This window comes from Raphanus sativus, chromosome 6 (genome assembly GCF_000801105.2).
Source record: "Raphanus sativus cultivar WK10039 chromosome 6, ASM80110v3, whole genome shotgun sequence".
In the NCBI taxonomy this organism is placed as follows: Eukaryota; Viridiplantae; Streptophyta; class Magnoliopsida; order Brassicales; family Brassicaceae; genus Raphanus; species Raphanus sativus.
In genome coordinates this window covers 10,197,399-10,218,887 of record NC_079516.1, presented here as the reverse complement: position 1 = coordinate 10,218,887, position 21,489 = coordinate 10,197,399, and the positions used below count along the sequence as shown (strand labels likewise).

At 41.7% G+C, this 21,489-nt stretch overlaps 3 protein-coding genes across 4 annotated transcripts; 1 reads left to right on the top strand and 2 right to left on the bottom strand.

Annotated features, from left to right (window-relative positions):
* The first annotated feature begins 13,080 nt into the window (after nt 1-13,080).
* Nucleotides 13,081-14,550, top strand: LOC108806292 (alpha-crystallin domain-containing protein 22.3). 2 transcript variants are annotated; one of them, XM_018578363.2, is made up of 3 exons: nt 13,081-13,237; nt 13,679-14,031; nt 14,099-14,550. In XM_018578363.2, the coding sequence occupies exons 2-3, from the start codon at nt 13,701-13,703 to the stop codon at nt 14,344-14,346; spliced, it is 579 nt and encodes a 192-aa protein (XP_018433865.1). In that variant the 5' UTR covers nt 13,081-13,237; nt 13,679-13,700; the 3' UTR covers nt 14,347-14,550. The 2 variants fall into 2 exon arrangements, with proteins under 2 accessions (XP_018433865.1, XP_018433866.1); XM_018578364.2 differs by having other exon boundaries at nt 13,100-13,242.
* A 214-nt stretch (nt 14,551-14,764) lies between these two features.
* On the bottom strand, nt 14,765-17,244 carry LOC108809221 (2-carboxy-1,4-naphthoquinone phytyltransferase, chloroplastic). Its single transcript, XM_018581366.2, has 12 exons — nt 17,011-17,244; nt 16,803-16,900; nt 16,458-16,671; nt 16,276-16,379; nt 16,131-16,202; nt 15,921-16,059; nt 15,722-15,828; nt 15,543-15,642; nt 15,419-15,457; nt 15,232-15,342; nt 15,085-15,150; nt 14,765-15,001 (listed from the first exon to the last, which is right to left on the bottom strand). The coding sequence occupies exons 1-12, from the start codon at nt 17,113-17,115 to the stop codon at nt 14,906-14,908; spliced, it is 1,251 nt and encodes a 416-aa protein (XP_018436868.1). The 5' UTR covers nt 17,116-17,244; the 3' UTR covers nt 14,765-14,905.
* A 671-nt stretch (nt 17,245-17,915) lies between these two features.
* LOC108805968 (E3 ubiquitin-protein ligase BOI) lies at nt 17,916-20,207 on the bottom strand. Its single transcript, XM_018577965.2, has 4 exons — nt 19,768-20,207; nt 19,246-19,392; nt 18,803-19,164; nt 17,916-18,593 (listed from the first exon to the last, which is right to left on the bottom strand). Exons 2-4 carry the CDS (start codon nt 19,343-19,345, stop codon nt 18,036-18,038), a joined length of 1,020 nt encoding a protein of 339 aa, XP_018433467.1. The 5' UTR covers nt 19,346-19,392; nt 19,768-20,207; the 3' UTR covers nt 17,916-18,035.
* Nucleotides 20,208-21,489: the final 1,282 nt, after the last annotated feature.

Here is a 21,489-nt window from a genome sequence, read left to right as displayed (position 1 = left end):
TTGTTGGGGTCAAAAACGGTTATCTCGAAATCAACGGCTAAGTCTATTTGTCATACGAAAAACCTTCCGAAAAACGAACGCGAACACCCGTGAACCGAAGGAGCCGAGCAGTCGACCCTGGCCTTGGCCGTAGCCGCCGGGCGGCTAGCCCCGTGCTGGCCGTGGCCGCCGGCGGCTAGCGCCCGTGCTGGCCGTGGCCGCCGGGCGGCTAGCCCCGTGCTGGCCGTGGCCGCCGGCGGCTAGCGCCCGTGCTGGCCGTGGCCGCCGGGCGGCTAGCCCCGTGCTGGCCGTGGCCGCGGCGGCTAGCGCCCGTGCTGGCCGTGGCCGCGGGCGGCTAGCCCCGTGCTGGCCGTGGCCGCCGGCGGCTAGCGCCGTGCTGGCCGTGGCCGCCGGGCGGCTAGCCCCGTGCTGGCCGTGGCCGCCGCGGCTAGCGCCCGTGCTGGCCGTGGCCGCCGGGCGGCTAGCCCCCGCGCTGGCCGTGGCCGCCGGCGGCTAGCGCCCGTGCTGGCCGTGGTCGCCGGGCGGCTAGCCCCGTGCTGGCTCGGGTCTTCGGATGACGATCTTTCGTACACGAATCCCAGTCCCGGCCATCGGAAGTCTGTATTTTCGAGTCTTTCCCAAGTCCCGCAGGACGAATCATTGAGATTCCGCATACGAAACTCCGGTTCTTACTCCAATCTAGGACCGTCGGGAAAACTTCGGAAACTCGTAAAGTATCGACAGGAAGGAAGATCTTAAATTCTTCGAAACAAAACAGCGAGGTTATCTTAAGACACCACTCGTCTCAACTCTACGAACGAATGAAGAACTTCCGGAGAGATCGTAGAAAACCACGGAAGTCCTGGAAACGGCCCAAAGGGACCAAACACGATCGGACAGTCCGTTTACGATTATCTAAGATAGATACGACGATTTACGTTTATCTTTACATAACAAGATAAATGTTAAATTTCCGGAAGGATAAATGTCAAGTTTCCCGAAAAGCATGGAGGCCGACGAAAATGGAAGGAAGCCCGCCCTGCGGCCCAGAAGAAGGTTAGACCGTCATAAGGAGGAGTATATAAAGGAGCTTTGGGAGAGGAAGAAAGGCAGAGCAAAAATCTCAGAGAGAGAGCAAATCCGAAACTTAGGGACTTAGAGAATTCCTGCTAGCTTAGGACTTAGGAGTTAGACTAGCGGAGCAAAGCTTAGAACGTTTTGTCTCCTTTATTTCCGTCGTTTTTCGCTTCAGCGTTTCTCTACTTCCCTTTTTCGGAAGAATATTGTACCATCTATTCAATAAAACGCCTTAGTGCAATTTTTCCGCTACGTTGCTTTTTCTATCAATTTCGTTTGGTTATCGCAGAGAATCCGAGCCTTCAGGGAAAACTAGGTTTACTTAGTTTTCCTTCGATTAACTTAACTAAAATCGACAGTGCGAATTTCGGTTCCCACAGTTTGGCGCTAGAAGGAGGGGGGGTCGGATTCTCTTACTCAAAAACCTACGATTGATAACAACAGCATGGCACATCACCTGTCCGCAACATCGTGTCATTCGGGGATAGAGCAACGGTGGTCAAGCCAAACCTCACGACGAACTCCTCGTTATCAGACTAACGATCCAGGACATCGACGTAGCGAGAATATTGGTCGACACCGGATGCTCGACAAATATTATATATAAAAACACCCTCGAGAGGATGGGAATCGACCTAAACGCTATCACGGACAATCCCAATCCGATAATCGGACTCTCAGGAAACATCACAATGACCCTCGGCTCGGTCGACCTTTCGGTCAGAGCCGGGAGCGTCACAAAGACGGCAGAATTTTTGGTAGTCGACGGTCCAGCAGCATATAACGCGATCGTCGGAACTCCGTGGTTAAATTCCATGCGAGCGATCCCCTCGACCTACCATCTGTGCCTCAAATTTCCGACCCTCTCCGGAGTGGAAACGATACAAGGAGATCGTAAAGCACCGCAAGTCTGCTTGACCGCCGGGTTAAAACGGAAAAACTCTGAGCCCGAAACTAAACCAAAAAAGCAAGCAACTCACGAACCAGCATCGCAGGACCCTCCAGAAATCTTCTGGCAATCGCAAAGAGCTGAGGTCCTGGAAGGGAAACGTGAGCCCACTTGCGAACCTGTAATTTCGGTCTGCCTCGATGAGACTAACCCAGAGCGGTGCGTAGAGATTGGAGCCAATCTTCGCGATCCGTTGAAAGCAGAACTCATCGCATGTCTCAAGAAGAACCTTAACACGTTCGCTTGGGCTGCGGAAGATATGCCGGGAATCGACATTAACATAACATGTCACGAACTCAACATTGATCCAACCCACAAACCCGTAAAACAAAAGAGGCGAAAGTTAGGCCCCGAACGGGCAACTGCGGTCAATGAGGAAGTCGAAAGACTCCTCAAAGTTGGATCAATAACAGAAGTAAGATATCCCGACTGGCTCGCCAATCCCGTCGTCGTCAAGAAAAGAACGGGAAATGGCGAGTATGCGTTGACTTTACCGATCTCAACAAAGCGTGCCCGAAGGATTGTTTTCCGCTTCCGCACATCGACCGTCTAGTCGAGGCGACCGCAGGAAACAAACTCCTATCGTTCATGGACGCGTTCTCCGGTTACAATCAAATCATGATGAATCCCGAAGACCGCGAGAAGACAGCATTCATTACCGACCGAGGAACCTATTGCTACAAAGTAATGCCTTTCGGTCTTAAGAACGCCGGCGCCACGTATCAGCGACTCGTCAATCGGATGTTTGCCGAGCAACTCGGAAAAACCATGGAGGTGTATATCGACGATATGTTGGTAAAATCTCTTGACGAACGCGATCACGTAGTCCACCTAGAGGAATGCTTTGAGAGATTGAACCAGCACAAAATGAAACTCAATCCATCAAAGTGTAGATTCGCCGTGGCGTCGGGAGAATTTCTCGGTTACCTCGTAACATTCCGCGGAATAGAGGCCAATCCGAAACAAATCAACGCACTGATAGAAATGGCTTCCCCGAGAACCAAGCGGGAAGTCCAGAGGCTAACGGGACGAGTCGCGGCCTTAAACCGATTCATCTCGCGCTCCACGGATAAGTGTCTCCCTTTCTACGAAACCTTAAAGGGGAACAAAAAGTTCGAGTGGTCCGAGGATTGCGAGAAAGCTTTCCAACAGCTGAAGCAGTATCTGGCCACCCCTCCTATCCTCGCAAAGCCCGTAGTCGGAGAGCCCTTGTTCCTCTACATCGCAGTATCCACATCAGCAGTCAGTGGCGTCCTGATTCGAGAAGAATTCGGAGAACAGAAACCGGTCTTCTACATTAGTAAAACATTACTAGATGCCGAAACTCGGTATCCGCTGATGGAAAAATTGGCACTCGCTGTCATAACTTCGGCAAGAAAACTTAGACCGTATTTCCAATCTCATACCATCGTGGTACTTACCACCTTTCCGTTACGGACGATTCTACACAGTCCAAGCCAGTCTGGTAGACTCGCGAAGTGGGCGATCGAACTAAGCGAGTACGATATCGAATATCGTCCGAAGACCTGCACGAAATCGCAGGTACTCGCGGACTTCTTGGTAGAATTACCCACGACGGATTTGATTAACGAGGATCCAGGGTCAACATGGGATCTCCATGTCGATGGATCTTCGACCAAGCAAGGATCTGGAATCGGGATCCGGCTCACCTCGCCGACAGGAGAAATCCTCGAGCAATCATTCCGCTTGGATTTTCATGCATCCAACAACGAAGCAGAATACGAGGCGCTAATTGCGGGCCTGCGACTGGCCCAGGGGCTGAAGATCCAAAACATTCACGCTTACTGCGATTCTCAGTTAGTCGCAAACCAGTTCAGCGGAGAATACGAAGCAAGGGATGAAAGGATGAACGCATATCTGGAGGTCGTCCAAGACCTGGCCCACGATTTTCAGCAATTTGCGCTAACCAGGATTCCCCGCTCGGAAAACGTCCAAGCTGACGCTTTAGCCGCTCTCGCCTCAAGCTCGGATCCAGGGCTTAAGAGAATAATTCCCGTCGAATTCATAGAGCATCCAAGCATCGGACCGCCGGTGATCGCCAACCTGATCAGAACACAGATCGAAGACGCGGAAGAAAACGAAGATCAACCGGAAAACGACGCAGACCAAACAGACTATGGCTGCGACGCTCCCTGGTTACAACCTATCAAAGCCTACATCGTAGATGGTACCCTACCCGCGGAGAAATGGGCAGCCCGGAAAATAAAAATCCAGGCAGCACGATACGTAACCGTGGAAGGCGAAATCTACAAATGGCGATTCTCCGGACCTCTTATGACTTGCGCAGAAGGAGAGAAGGCGAGAAAAATCATGGAAGAGGTTCATTCCGGATCATGCGGAAACCACTCCGGCGGAAGGTCTCTCGCAACAAAAATAAAACGCCACGGATTCTACTGGCCAACTATGGTAAAGGATTGCGAGAAGTACGCTCGGAAATGCGAGAAGTGTCAGCGGCACGCCCCGACAATTCATCAGCCCGCCGAGATCCTCTCTTCTATCTCGTCCCCGTACCCTTTCATGCGATGGTCAATGGATATCGTCGGACCAATGCATAAATCAAAACAAAAACGTTTCCTGCTGGTCCTCACTGATTTCTTTTCAAAATGGGTGGAAGCAGAATCCTACGCAAGTATCAAAGACGTGCAAGTCGAGAACTTCGTTTGGAAAAACATCATAACCAGACACGGTGTCCCATACGAGATCGTAACGGACAACGGGTCCCAGTTTATTTCCACTCGATTCGAGGCATTCTGCGAAAAATAGAAATACGACTTAACAAGTCTACTCCCAGATACCCGCAGTGCAATGGACAGGCTGAAACCATAAACAAAACCGTCCTAGACGGATTGAAAAAACGCTTGGAAGCCAAAAAAGGACGGTGGGCAGAAGAACTCGAAGGGGTCCTTTGGTCTCATCGAACCACTCCGAGACGAGCAACGGGGGAAACTCCATTCGCTCTCGTTTACGGAACAGAATGCGTGATTCCGGCGGAAGTAGAATTCCCCGGCGTACGGGGGAGATTTCTTCCCGAACGGGAAGATCTGAATAATGCCATGCTGCTGGATAATCTTGACTTCATCAACGAGCGTCGCGACCAAGCCCTCATCCGAATTCAAAATTACCAGCAGGCCGCCGCAAAATACTACAACGCGAACGTGCGTCATCGAAGATTCAAAGAGGGTGAACTGGTCTTGCGAAAAGTCTTCCAAAACACTGCTGAACGAAACGCAGGAAAACTGGGAGCAAACTGGGAAGGACCATACAAAATCATAAAAGTCGTCCGACCAGGTTCGTACCAAATCGCGAACATGCAAGACGTAAAAATCCCGAGAACTTGGAATGCTATGCACCTCAAGAAATACTACCACTAGAGCGCAAACGTGGACAACAGAACTACGAGATGGCTTGATCCTCGAAAGAGGTACGTAGGCAACTCGCCAACCGGTGGGTTCAGCTATCCCCCCGATTCAAAAAGGGGGGAGTGGGGTGCGTACACCCGCACGCCCCCGCAATTTTCGAAAAAACCGAACTTTCGAAAACTTTCCACAATCAATTCGCCTAACGGCCTTAACAATGAATCCAGTATCCATAAAACTATCGCCCGGAAACATTCCGCGATTTCTAAAAAGCCCATAAGTCCTCTATGGCATAAGAAAAACAAACTTCAAAGCACTGCGAGACGTCGCTTCGTGCTCGAACATCCGTTTTTCGATTAGAACTTTCACACGCCTTCTAAACGGCATCATATCGTTGTTGCTGATCACAACAAACGAACTCTAACGTCCTAAACAGACAAGCCACCTAAGGGTAGGCTCTTTTACATCCGACAAGGATCCCATAGCGCGCTATACAAAAAATCCAAATTTGGTTCAGCACTTCGTAAAGGAAGTAGCTCGATTCGTGCCCATACAAATCATATAAGCCGATACCACTTCGCGGATTTTAAAACGGTACGAATCAGGTTAAAATCACGAACAGGCAAAACGAAAGCCGATTTGTCATCGCACAGCCTCAGTCTGAGAGTAAACCTAGGTCGTGCCCTAAACCCAGCCTTGCTGGTATCTTAACATCTCATAGGCAAAGCGTCAACGACGCGAGATCCCAAAACTTGTCTCTTCACTCAAGTCTGTACGTTTCCACGAATTTTCGCGTAGATCGTAAACCGCAGGAAAATCTCGCTTTGTACAAACTACGGATACGGTGATCATCAGGGAGGCAGGAATGAGACGACAACTCACACCCTGCCCCTCTAACTTCGACAAACAGAAGTTCTAAAAACGCAAAATATTTTATAAACGCGTGCCGCGACTTCAATACAGCGCCCTAAAAAGGGCAGGGATTCAAAGCCACCAACGGCCAGTCCCGAAACCATACATGATGGCCAACGGCCAAAATACAATCAAAATAAAAATCCCCTCAGGGATTGATCAACCTAGGCGTCCTCCGGGACACCGCCTTCATCTTCCGACTCACCCAAAGCAAGAACGGCTTCGCCATTGCCCTCGCCGACTTCCTCACCATCCTTGTCCGCAGCAACTCTAGCATCCTGGACCTCTGGAATTTCCGAACCCGGGACCAGGGTACCCGAGGATGACGGGCCGGCAAGCTCCACCGCAGTGCAAGTTCCCGTCTCCTCAAAGCGCTGGATCCGCCGCTTCAGACGTCGAACTTCCGAGGACTTGCTCTTCTTCTCCTCCTTCGCTTTGAGCAGCGAGCTCACAGTCTTTCCCAGATCACGCTCGAGATCGCTGATCCTAGCTTCAAGCGATGATGTCTGGGCAGCATGAGTGCTCTCAATCGATTGAAGCGCAGCCTCGGTACGCTTCAGAGTTTCCCGCGACGAATCCAACTCCTTGGACAAGCGTGTAACTTCCAGTCCGCAATCTCCAAGCATCCCGTCGATCAACGACACAAACTGATCACACGAGAGAATGTAAGAATCATGGGGATAGCAAAGGAAAAAAGGTTTTCACAAAATACCTTGGAGCGATGCTGCGATAATCTCGCCGAAACCTCGCCTTCCTCACTCCTAGTACACCTTTTTCTCTTCGCTGATCCGACAGCCCCAGCTCTTGAACGTCCCCTCGATGGTGGAACAGCGTTGGATGCAGGAAGTCCCAAGACGATCTCCCTCTTTTTCTCTGGAGGAGGAGGCATGACTTCCACCGCATCCTCCGAAACCACTATCGGCGCCAAAGGAGAACCCTCCGGACGAGCCTGGACATCGGGTGCTTGCTCCGAAACAACAATTTCTCCAGCAAGCAAAGGGACATCGGGTCCAGAGGCTGGAAGTGTGGAGATCGGGACTGGAGTAACATCGGGTCCAAGAACCAAGGCCGCAGGATCCGGAGTTAAAGTGACATCGGATCCGGGAGTCGGAACCACGGAAGTAGCACTAGGACCTGCCACGCTAGACTCCATCTCGGCACGGCGTCGCTCCATCTTTTCCTGAAAAGAACTGAACCCCTCGACGAACGTCTGCGTAAGAGCAGGAGTATCCTGCGCCGGCGAGGCCTGGTTGCTTCACTCATTTCAACATCGGAATCCTTCTTTTCATTTGGAGAGAAAGCCATGTTTTCTGAAATTTTAGAAAAGGGGAGTGAGTGAAAAATGAGAGGGAGATGAGGTGCTACTTATAAGAAATCAAAGGTGGTAGAGTTTTTCGGAATAAAATATTCCTAGCCGAAAATTTCGATTTTCAAATCTTTCGCACACAAAATCGCTCCCGCATCTTGCATGCTGGGGGGCTAACTGTTGGGGTCAAAAACGGTTATCTCGAAATCAACGGCTAAGTCTATTTGTCATACGAAAAACCTTCCGAAAAACGAACGCGAACACCCGTGAACCGAAGGAGCCGAGCAGTCGACCCTGGCCTTGGCCGTAGCCGCCGGGCGGCTAGCCCGTGCTGGCCGTGGCCGCCGGCGGCTAGCGCCCGTGCTGGCCGTGGCCGCCGGGCGGCTAGCCCCGTGCTGGCCGTGGCCGCCGGCGGCTAGCGCCCGTGTGGCCGTGGCCGCCGGGCGGCTAGCCCCGTGCTGGCCGTGGCCGCCGGCGGCTAGCGCCCGTGCTGGCCGTGGCCGCCGGGCGGCTAGCCCCGTGCTGGCCGTGGCCGCCGGCGGCTAGCGCCCGTGCTGGCCGTGGCCGCCGGGCGGCTAGCCCCGCGTTGGCCGTGGCCGCCGGCGGCTAGCGCCCGTGCTGGCCGTGGTCGCCGGGCGGCTAGCCCCGTGCTGGCTCGGGTCTTCGGATGACGATCTTTCGTACACGAATCCCAGTCCCCGGCCATCGGAAGTCTGTATTTCGAGTCTTTCCCAAGTCCTCGCAGGACGAATCATTGAGATTCCATATACGAAACTCCGGTTCTTACTCCAATCTAGGACCGTCGGGAAAACTTCGGAAACTCGTAAAGTATCGACAGGAAGGAAGATCTTAAATTCTTCGTACGAAACAGCGATGGTTATCTTAAGACACCACTCGTCTCAACTCTACGAACGAATGAAGAACTTCCGGAGAGATCGTAGAAAACCACGGAAGTCCTGGAAACGGCCCAAAAGGGACCAAACACGATCGGACAGTCCGTTTACGATTATCTAAGATAGATATGACGATTTTACGTTTATCTTTACATAACAAGATAAATGTTAAATTTCCGGAAGGATAAAATGTCAAGTTTCCCGAAAAGCATGGAGGCCGACGAAAATGGAAGGAAGCCCGCCCTGCGGCCCAGAAGAAGGTTAGACCGTCATAAGGAGGAGTATATAAAGGAGCTTTGGGAGAGGAAGAAAGGCAGAGCAAAAAATCTCAGAGAGAGAGCAAATCCGAAACTTAGGGACTTAGAGAATTCCTGCTAGCTTAGGACTTAGGAGTTAGACTAGCGGAGCAAAGCTTAGAACGTTTTGTCTCCTTTATTTCCGTCGTTTTTTCGCTTCAGCGTTTCTCTACTTCCCTTTTTCGGAAGAATATTGTACCATCTATTCAATAAAACGCCTTAGTGCAATTTTTCCGCGACGTTGCTTTTTCTATCAATTTCGTTTGGTTATCGCAGAGAATCCGAGCCTTCAGGGAAACCTAGGTTTACTTAGTTTTCCTTCGATTAACTTAACTAAAATCGACAGTGCGAATTTCGGTTCCCACAACTTTCTTTTGAACGTGTTAATGCTAAGGACTTACCGAGTTTCTTTTGTTATAGGCATTGAATAATGTTTTATGGGCTGAAACCAAAACAACAGCTTGCTCCGTCGTAGCCTTCAACTTCTTCGAGGATGAAGACTTCTGGTATCTAGGGTTCTTTATCGAACTCCAATTAGGTCCATTGACAATTGAGGTTGTAGAGTCGTGTGAGACGCATCTTCGTGAGAAATCTCTGGGTGGAGCTCCGTGTTGGTCCGTCTGCAATTCATCTCCTTGAACCGTTACGGGAATAAGTAATACAACGCCATTTATGACCCAAGGCTGTTTAGAGTCCCTATTAACTCTCTCCACCTCTACACCTTCCCAACATAGGATTGCAAAACCTTAACTTTTAACAAGCAACTTCTCAGGTACTCCTCCACCTCCATATAATCTCTCTCTCTCTCTCTCTCTCTCTCTCTCTCTCTCTCTCTCTCTCTCTCTCTCTCTCTCTCTCTCTCTCTCTCTCTCTCTCTCTCTCTCTCTCTCTCTCTCTCTCTCTCTCTCTTCATTTAGATCAATGTTACTGCTTTGCTTTGATATTCGTTTGACCCAGATCAATATTTTGTTATTTTATGTTTTGCATCTCACTTTTACTTACCGTAACAACTTCGCAGGTCAGTGTTTTCAATGGGCTAAGTGATCATCGCAACCTACCGGCTCTCTACGCTTACTAAATTTTTACGTCTCCATGGCAAACCGATGAAAATCAACCAACCTAGGAGAGACGAAACACAAGAGCTCATTGTTGTTGCTTTGGGATCTCTGGCAAACATCGCACTGGTTAGACTTTCTCATGCTCATTTGTTGGGTCTCATCTCTATCTCTATCTCACTATCTTATTGAAGATTTTGTTATCTTTACATGCAGATTGTTCAGCTTGAACCTGAGTTTAAAAAAAAATGTCGGACAGATTGTTCTTCTTGGTGGACCATTCACAGTAAACGGAAAGGTAAATCCAGCATCAGAAGCTAATGTAAGTTCTTTCACACTCATTAAAGTAATGTGAATTTGTGATCTTTTCGGGCACCAGCTAATATCAACTGTGAATATAAAATCTTCTTAATGTATAGTTTATTTCTTCACATCTCCCCGTATCTTCGTATCCAAGTTGTAGGCTAGGGTATTTTTTGGTAATCCAAAAGCTGCAGAAATTGTGTTCCCATGTTGGGTCTACATAATTGCTGGGGAAATCAACGTGACCCATCAAGTTATTATGGCATGCTCTTTGGAATATAAGTTTGCCTCATTTGTTGTTTTCCATTTGTACGCAAAAGTCGTTTTCATAATCGTACATTATTTTATCACATGTTATCTTAATAGGAAATGGTAGCCATTAGTGCTTTCTCCTGTAGATTGTAATTGGCTTTGTAATGTTCTTTTTTTTTAATTATTTTCTTATGTTCAGTACGCTGACAATAACGTATAGGGTGCATTTCTGCAGAGCTCTTACAAGGAAACTTCTTTTCCCCGGGTGAACATGTGGTCCAGCAATTAGATTTGATGAGATATGTTGGAAACTCAAATCTGCGGAAGCCATTGGAAGGTCTACGTCCCTTTCCAGATTCCACAGCTGCATTGTTACTATTTTGGCTGAAATGTGTGCACTGAATGCGACATGTTAGGAACAGGAAAGCTCGAAGAAGAAGAAGCCTATTCATTTCTCACATAAGTTTCCACATGCTGATTCCCCCTGCTTCATCTGCTAGAGAATATGTTGTCTTTAAAACCCAAGGACCTACCTACAGCTGAAAAGGTGCGTCACACATTTCCTTTATTACATTCGTTGTGATGCAAGTGGGTTGTATTCAAAGGCTATATTTACGTGAAAAATTCAGAAAGTCTGTAAACTTTATACATGATGCTTACTAAGATTACTAACGGTATGGAGTGTAAGATAAGAGTACGCTGTCTTTTTCTGCTTAAGCCTATGTAGCTTAAGCTTGAAGCTTTGTTTTCATAACCGATTGTCGTTGTACATATCATGTATGATATAGGTCTCTTTATGTAATCAACCGGTTTTATGGATTACTCCAGCCGATCACAAAATTGGGTAGAGAAGAGATTAGACAATATTTGGCGAGGAAGTTGGAGGCTGACACACCATTAAGAGCTTCTTCTCATATCATAGTATCTCAGCTAGATTTGATTATAAGTTTGTGAGTGTAATCCTAGGTGTCCTAATGAGTAGAGTAGGAGACGAGCAGAAAGTAAAAAGCTATTTGAACTGTTGGCTCACTAGCCAGAAATTTGTGAGGATTACATAGAAAACGGAAAGTATGGATATTTTTGATATTTTTAATTAATAATATATATAAATAATTAATTTGAAGTAAAATAGAATATTAATATATGAAAATATAATTATAAAGGTCATGTGGATGTGGTAATATAGAGTAAATTGTTAATATATGTGAAAATCATTTGCATCAAGAAAATCGGCTGGAGTAATCCATAAAACCGACTAAATATTGCTGAATTCAGAAAATATAGAGTAAATTTGTTAAAATTAAAATTTCACCTATAAATTAATATAATTTTATAAGAAATACAAATAAAATATTTCTGAATTCAAGAAATAAAAATATTTAAACGAGGAATGACTCATGTTTTTCGTGTTAAATCTAATTGACTAAAATTTTGAAAATTTATTGTATTTTTATTTAAGTGAAATTTGGAAAAAAAGATAACCACCTTTTTTTATCTTAATAGTGAAAAGTATGTGATTTATAGAGAAACAAAAAAGAAGTAATCAAAGCTATTGTAAAAAGTAGTGAAAGCTAATGTTATTAATTATTAAAAATGCATAGATATGAAAATAAAAAAGTATATTTGCCAACAGTTTAATAAAAGCTATAATATTAAATAACTCGAAAAGATACAAAGTAAACAAAAGCGAAACAAGATAATTTAAACTAAAACAAACATATTAAGAGATCCGCAAAGAAAAATACAAGTCTTTGTCAAATAATTGCAACGATTGCATTAGTTACCAAAATTGATCAACTGCGACGAAACTGAAGACAAATCTTTTTATAACAAATAAAATCAATGGAAAAATAAAGATAAAATACAAGAAAAGTAACAAATATGTAACGCGAAACTAATGTTAAAACAAATTAAGATATAAAATATTATCAAACACCAAACAAAAAAAACTAAAAAAAAAACAGGGCTGATGTAGCATTCAACAAAACTAAATCTAAAAAAAAAACGCCAAACCAACTCAATTTCAAACTGCCTCAAATTCTTATTGAGTTGTGTCAACACCATAACATGAAAATCTATTTAAAAGAACAGATAAAGCAATCATTTATAGAACCACCATGACTCTATCAGTAAACTAAATAATTCAACCCGTATATTATCCCTATCCGATCAAACCATTGACCTCGCCCATACTTAAAAACATAAATTAGTTTCGTACATACCATTTTAATTCACCATCTTGACACACAAACAACAAGATCAAATAACAATTATACAAACTAAAATAACAAAAATTAAAATCAAATCCCGTCCGTAGGGCGGGCCGACCCTAGTAAAATCTAAAACAAACGCAAGCGATTCATATATATATACTGATACAAATCTAGAGTTTTAGAACTCTCAAGAACATGAGTTTATATGCCTAATGGATATACGAATTCAATATTGACCAAAGCATAAACGACCAACTGAAATTTACTATATGCCTGGTTAGTTCAAGTAAGTGTATGTAGAAACGTTATAATGGATTTTGTTCTGGGGTTTAATGGGTTTTAAAATAAATAAATAAATGTCTATTTTAGATTCAATTAGCTTGTTGGGTATTAAATTGGTAATCTTTTTAAGATCCATTTACTAAAATGGGTTTTCAGTTTTCAGTAAAATAAACCGGGACACGTTAAAATCCCCATAGTTTATCTGTAACCTAAAACGTAGCCGTTTTGTTTAAGGTTTTAACATTGATTAATCATTCTCTCTCCTTTCCTCCGTCGCTTCTCCATTTTTCTCCGCCGTTTGTCCATCTCTTTGCCTTATCTCCATCTCTGAGTAGCATCCAAGGTTTGGTCTGTTATTTTTTTTATGAAAAGCATCTCCACTTTCTGTTGTTACCTCTCGACAAAAAACCCTTCTTCGATTTTTTTCAATTATTTGGTGTTTTTGTCTACGGTATGACCAGAAGTTGATTGTTTATGTTCGATTAGTAGAAAAACGTTTGTCTTTTCGCTTTCAGGGTGTTTAGTGGTTTGGTATAGATGATGGTCGATGGTGCCGGAAACGTTGCTGTGTCTTTTTTGTTGTTTCTTATATTATTATGTCTACTTGTGTTTGTGTTTCAAAAAAAAAAAAAAAACTCTTTGGTTGTGTTTGGAAAACAAAATGTGTTACCTTTGTTAGGATATTTGTCATAATATTGTTTTGGTTAAGTAATTATGCTGTTTTGGATTTGTGTTTAGTAACATCCCTAGGTGTATGGGTTTGAAAGTAATTGTTGTACTTCAGGTCTTCAAGTGGTCAAAACGAGATGAGAGAGAGCAACGGTTTTCCACAAGTCCTCGAAGTTGCTCCGTTGAACAGTTTGCCTTACGTCGGTCCATTAAATGGTAATTCATCCATGTCTGGTAACAAGGCCAACGAGACTGCAGAGAAAACAGGACCTCCAGCAATGATATTTCTACCTTCCGAATCAACTCCAGAGCTTTATAGCCTAATCTCTCAATCAAAAACCGGAGTTGCCCTCACGGGAAGTGCAGCCATGGGGAAGGTCGGACCAACTATTGGTTTGGTTGATATTGCTGAATCCGATGACTCTTACTATTTTCGTGTTTCACTCCCTGGTGTTTCAAGAGATGAAAGTAAGTCTCCAAAACCTTATATACTTGTTGATGAGGTGCTTGTGTCTGATATGTTTGAAACGTACAGAGGAGTTCAGCTGCGAAATAGAACCAGACGGCAAGATTCTGATCAAAGGAGTAACAACCACGGGAGAGAAGACAGTGTGCAAACACAATCAGGTGTTCAAGATGCTATCGCAAAACTTATGCCCTCCAGGCCACTTCACCATCTCTTTCCAGCTTCCCGGTCCTGTCAGCAACGAAGATTTCAGCGGTAATTTTGGTGCAGATGGTGTTCTTGAGGGAGTTGTGAAGAAGCTCTACTACGAAGACTGAACAACATCCAGATATTGCTATTAGGAAGATGGTTCATTAGTGTATGCCTGACTGATTCTCATTTTACTCTTCATTGTGTGTTGAATCGTTGTCGAGAGATAAATATTTGTTAGTACGCCTGCTTCTCTACAAACAACTCTTTAAGACTTTTCGTGGTCAAGTGCTTTCATTTAAGTGGTTTGGTTGAATAGACTCTTTATCTTATATGGTTTGTTATAACAAAAAACTCTCGCAAAGAAAGAATCAAATGCATCCCTATTAAAGAGTAACCAAATGCACATATTATATGTTATTGTAAGTAGTTTATTTTTAGTAAGAAAAACTATTTTGTGTTATAAGTAAAAGTAAATCTGTCAATACAAGAATTTAGTAAAAGTAAATCTGTCAATTCTGATTTTCAGTTATTTGTAATACAAGAAACCCAAACAATGAAGACCTTTAAAAAAAAGATTAATGTGTTAATTATCGAATATCTTTATAGCTTTAAACTGTTCGATTTTAGCATTTGAAATAAAGTAAACATATTCAGATGCAACAAGGCCAAACGACGAAGTGAAATCTAGCGAGCAATAACGAGTCCCAACGACAAAGCGGCTCCAAACAAAGCGTGGAGTCTCACACAATAATACTTAGCCATGAATATCTTCTCATTCTCCTGCATTCAAGATTCACATAATTAAACAAAAAAAGAAGTGTTTCAATCTTCAATCTAGATATAGTTCCTTCTTCTTTTTTTACCTTATGGTGCTTTTCGACATAGCTTGAAACTAAATTCCCAACTGGTAATGTCAGGAAACACAACAACTGAAACAACCAATAAAAGAAGGGGTTTTAGATGTTCTTGTTTCTCATTCATGTTCTCTCAAATCTGTGTGTTAAACTTACTGTGCAAGTTACTGGCAAAATCTTGGTTAAACCAAGAACAAGAAGCATCAAATATAGCAAACGAATAGCCCATCTCACCACAAAGGCTCCATTTTCAGTCCCTAACCGGACCTGTGTAAAATAATCAAATCAAAAACACATTCACCATATCCACATTAAACCCGGTTAAAGTATTTCATAACTGTACCAGAGGTGAAAATTTCCCCACAGCTAAATCTCCTTCAACCTAGGTCAAATGTAAAGATAATCAGCATTGTTTGAGTGTTTCCTTTTCTGGAAATCATTAGACCATTTTTTTTTCTTTAACCAACCTGATGAAAATGGCTGCAGAAAAGGATGAGAGATGTGGTAAAACCAACAAGAATTGATGATGAAAGGACCCTACTGCTCAACGGTAGATGCCTCATCTCGCTGCCAAATACGATTTAACCAACTCATGGAAACAGGTATTAACTTGGGTTTAGGGTTTAGAAGAGAAGTTCAACATTACCTTGAGCCACCAAGAAGTAGATAGAAAGCAGTCGTTGCAAATGGACCAAATGCTGCAAAGCATAGAGGCTCACCTAATCCTTGGTAACTTAACCGAAATGGCGGACACTATAACCAAATATCAAAGTATCTTAAAACCAAGTTAAAACCCCTTTTAGATTATAGTACCACATTGTCACAAAGAGGAAGTTGCATTTCACCTGGTATACATAGCCGCATAAGATAGCTGAGGCAAGCAATAGTATTGCACGGATATTACTTGCTGTCCAAGATATCCAAATTAAACCAGAAACACCGAGCACAAGAGATGTGATTGCGGCTGCGAAGGTTCCTGCGCGGCTTTTTCCAAGCAAACAATAAAAGAAGTAAGTCGAAAAAAAAAATATAAAACTTCAAAGTTGAAAACTTACCTTCCAACCATATTCACTACGGATTCCTTTTTGTTCTCATCAGCTCCGGTGTCAAAATCATAAACATCATTGCTGACATAAAACAATGTTTAGAAAGAGTGTTTACATGAAAGAGAGTGTAAGAGAGGGAACCCCAATCAATCACCTTAAGTTGAGCCAAGTAATGATAAGTACTGATGAGAGCATTAGAGTAACATAACGTTTAACTAGGACTAAACCAGTCTCCAAATAGGCCGCTGAAGCACCAACCTGTGGCATATGAAATATTGAATATTTTAATAGCATATAATGGAAAATGGAGGGGGGAAAAACAGAGGATACACATACTGTAAGAGGAACCAAAGCGACAGAGTAAATGGGCAGTTTGACTGCTCTCCATATCAGTGTAGCTTTGGGAATCTCCTCTTCTTGATACAGTTTTGATGTATCTCCATAGCTCTTACAAACGATTGCCCCAACTCTGAGGTTTCTTTTTCTTTTAGCATTCAGATTCGTCCGTTCATTTGAATCAAACACCGGTAACCTTGTGATTATAACTCCTCTGGGAAGCTAAAGCTAAGATGTGTTAGTAATAGTCTCTAATCACTATTGTCAAATGACAAAGCTTATTTCAAATTCTCGATTACAATCCAAATGGGAAGCAGATTAGATGCAGCTAAGCACTGAGCATACCTTGTGATTCTTGGTTTCACACGCAAATCAGTTGAAGATTTGGGCACAACCCCATGGTTTATGTCACAGAGAGAAACCATTTTCATCATTTTAGTTGTCTGTAAAACAAGAAGAAAGATTTTTAAGTTACAAGAACATAACAAGACCAAGAAAAACGAATAAATTCCGAGATTCTGGAACCCTATAACTATGAAGTTGGGAGCTTTACCTTTCTGACACGAATGCTTTGATTAAGGTAGGAGGTTGTGTCATAATCCTCCGCAAACCACTGAACCTTGATGCTCGTGATGGCTGGAAGTGTACTTTGGAGCATTAGTTAAAACCTTCAAATGTAAAAAAAAAAACAGAGACAAAGTGTTTGGATTTGTATGTCCAGTGAAGTTGACAAGAGTTTGAATGTCCGATTTTGAGGAAGAGAAGTGAGAGATCAAGTGGATGAGACAAGTAGACAACACATGAAGAAGATAAAATCACGTGAGGTTCACGTGTACTTTTATAAAATGCAAATAGAATATGGGCCTCGGCTGGGCCTTTGACATATATAAATGTAATCAAGAGTGTGTTTTTTTTTTGTGATTGCTGAAGTTTTACGATGGTTTACCCATTCCGTTTTTGAGTGTTGAAAATTTCAGCCTCATTGGTATTTATAAATTTTGGATGAGATTCGATTTGGATTTGACTGGAATTCTGATAATCTGTTTAAATTGTTTTTTTAATTCATATATATTTTAAGTTTTTTAAAATCTAAAATAAAAATAATAATTTAAATATTTTGAATATTTTTGTATACACTAAATTTAAAATAATTAATATATTTAAGCATATACATCTTTTCCCTAATGCTCAAAATCAGTTTAGCAGGTCTATGAATCAATCCCCTCTTACTTCGGAAAAAGTATTCTGAGAACGATGAAAGAAATCAGATAAAACATCAATTGGAGATTAGTTTCTTTCATCAATGAATCAAGAATCTCAATCCACAGCCTTGACGTCTCAATCAAACTCAATGTGTATCACTTTCCAGACTGAAAATTTAATTTCAAAGAATATCTGGCATAGTAACTACTAAACGGCAGGCTCATGTTACATGGTTTTCAGTGGCAAAAGGCAAAAGACTCGAGCAACTTTTTTATCTTGAACTCATCATCAAAATCACATACAAATATGATCATCTTTCTCCATAATTAACTTTTCAAAAGATTGAAGACGGGGACTCTATTTCATGGATTCTTCTCATGAGAAAAAGACTTGAACGCTAGAAGTTTTCAAAGACTGACAAACAGGACAAACACCAGTGAACGCATCACAGTCTTTACACAAACTCAAGTGCCTACACGGTACAAGCAAGACAGAAACCTCCTTTACCTTACACGACTTGCATCTCATCCCAGTGTTTGGTACCCGCGGGATGTTCATGTGGTTGTATGAAGCTGCTCCATCATCAATCTCGCTATCCCCGAACCCTTCTTTCACTTGGTGCTGATGATGATGATGATCAGCTAATACACCACTTGCATTGATGTTGTTTCCATGTGACATCATCACTTGTTGCAGATTTACCTTTAAGGCATTAACCACAGATTCATTGTACTTTGCCCTGTAATGCCAGTTCTGAGATTCCACCGCCACTTGTTTTATCTTCTCCACGAGTTCCCGGTTCTTCTTGTTCATGTTTTTGATCTCCTCGTCTTTCTCTTGCAGCTTCTTGCTCACCTCCTTCTCTAAGGCCGTGACAAAAGACGTGATATGTCTCTGTTTTATATCTCTCACACCCTTCGCCAGTTGGTCCCCCTGTTTCCAAAGAGAGAACAACATTGGATATATATAAAAAAAAATGATAAACCATTCTCAGGAGAGAGAATGTGAAAGCCCCGGTGGCCACGCACTGTGATAATCTGAGTGTAGGCGGATTCGAACTCAGGTCCCGTAGGATACATGGAACGGATATATATATATATATAAGAAAGAAATAACATAAGATTTGGAGATAGAATGAGTACCTGGAATTTGATAAACTGATCAAGCTCTTCTTTCTGTCTATCAAAGTCCAACCTGATACCGTCACCGAGTGACTGAAACATTGGAGTTGTGATGTTTCCATTTGCAGAAGTTACAGAAGAGTTTCGCTCATCGTCGTCATAAGATAGTCTCAGACCAGTTGACACTAAGTTATGCTTTGCGACTTCATTTTGAACAACACTATTGTTGTTGTTGTTGTAGTTATAGTCCAAAGAGATCTGCAGCTTCTGCTGTCTCTGTATGATCTCGGTATCCCTAGCGCGTTTGTTGATATTCGGAATCATTGGAACACGGTTATCATTAGCAAAGTAGTTTACAGGATCAATAGTGCAACCAGCGTTCACTGTAACCACATACAAAAAGGAAAAAAAAGCTTTTAGCTTTATTATAAAAATTGTAACAAAAGAAAAATCAAGAAACTTACTGGTTCCAAGCAAGTGAGGCTGATTCAGGGAAGTGTTTGATTGGTAGTGAAACTGGCTACCCTGCGGTAAAGGGTTGTTGTCATTGTTGCCTCCCAACATCTTCTCAATTGCTCAACCGTTAAAAGTTTCCACACTTTTGCTTGATTCTTTATAAACAAGCAGATGGTCAACTAAATATAACGAAATATATGGAGAATAAAGTTTTGCATCTTTGAAATTAAGTTTCTATGATCTCGCCTATTAAGTGGGGATACATGAACCATATTTTGATTAATTGGCACTGGTCAAAGATTCATTTGAATAATTAAAAACTAAATAATAATCAAATCTCACGAACATGGCAACTTTGTAATAAAGGATACCGTTTAGAGATTTTGCCCATATCAAATCAGAAGATTCATCCAATTTACAGAAGAAAATTTTCAACCTTATCTAACGATGCGATACACACAAAAAAATGAAAGAAAATCAAAGATTGATTCTTTTCCGATCATTAAGTTCAGAGAAAAATAAATAAATACCTGCAAAAAGGAAACAAGGAATCGACAGGAGCCAATTAACTGCGATTGAGAATCTTGAGAAGGAGATGGATTTCTTGAAACGTACAGAAACACATCTGATGATTTGAAAAATGGTAGAAAAAAGAATGTAGTTTAAGGGAAGATGAAGAAGAAAGAATAAAAGAAGAAAAGAAACGGATGAAATGAATGATGGGACGTGAGAAAGCGGGTCACAATGGTGAAGAAGTGGGAGAAGTTGGCTGCCAAAATCGACAATAATAAATTTTTAAAAATAATCGATAGGAATCTTGAAAATATAAATAGGATCCCAAAGAACAAAAATAATAAAGTTTTGAGAATGATAATAACTGGTGCAGGTGGGTATTGGTTCTGCACATTGAGTTGTGCCTCGTGACGCCAATCACAATCACTCCACTTTCTGCATTTTTTTCATTTTTTTCCTCTTCAAAGTTTTTCTTTTCCTTTTAAGAACAAAAGAAACAGTACCATTTTCAATTAGAAAAGCTTCTTAGATCTTTTACTGACCAGTTCACTATTTAAAATTAGATGATAGTCCGGCATCATGTGCATATAATATATAGATTAGGTGGATGCCTACAATTTTGCGGGTGTTTCCCGGATACTTCATTATTTCCGATTTTAGGATAAGATAGGATTATGTTTGGTGTGAGGAGTCTATATGAGTCTTGATGACAAAAAAAAAAAGATAAGATAGGCTTGTTTACCTATATGATGAGTTGACTTCTTGATCGATAGGATTTGAATGTTTTGTAACAATATATTTATAATAACTTTTCAAATTAAAAATATTTTTTATCACTAAAAAGTTGAATATGTGTTTTTCATTAAATATTTTTATAAGAAAAATCTTTTTGTAAAAAATGAATATGACTATTTAAATATCTGTTAGTATTTTGTTTAAAATTTGTAAAATTAGTTATATATGATATTCATAATTCTTTTTTTTAATGCTGGATAATTATGGTATTACAAACTATGAAAATATTACAGACAATTCTAAAGCCGACAATTCTACCTACTTATGAGCTGCCCTATCGGATCCACTCTTTACGGTACCATTTGCGCCTTACTGCAGATCTCTTGTAAACCTTCTCTCCATTAACGTATAATTTCGTCTTCAATAGGAATTGAAACCCACTGAACCAAGGGAGTTTCCACATATTACTTAAGTTTTGTAGGTAGTATAGTTTTAAATTTTTTTTAAGTTTTGAAGGTGTATAGTTTTAATTTTTTTTTATTTTTAAATAATTTGTAGCTAAAGTTTGCTGACAAAAAAAAGTTTTATGTCTTTAATAAGATTAAAAGTTAAAACAATATAATTGTTACACATTCTCTACATATTCATATCCAATTACATAGGAATATAAAACTACATATTCATATATGATTTACAACCTCTTATAATAATTTAAAATATATGATAAGTCAAGAAAAACAATTTTATAATGTATTTATAATTTTTATAAATGATTTGTAAAGCATATATGAATTTATAAGACATTAATAGTTATTATAATAATTAATATACAAATATAATATTATAAATAAGAATATAAAATTATTATATCAATTTGTATAAACTTTTTGTCGTTTGTTATTTTATGTATTTTATAAATATAATAACTGATTAAAATTAATACTCTTTCTCTAATTTCAAAGTTTAGTTACCATAAATCATTATTAATAATATTATATATTTTA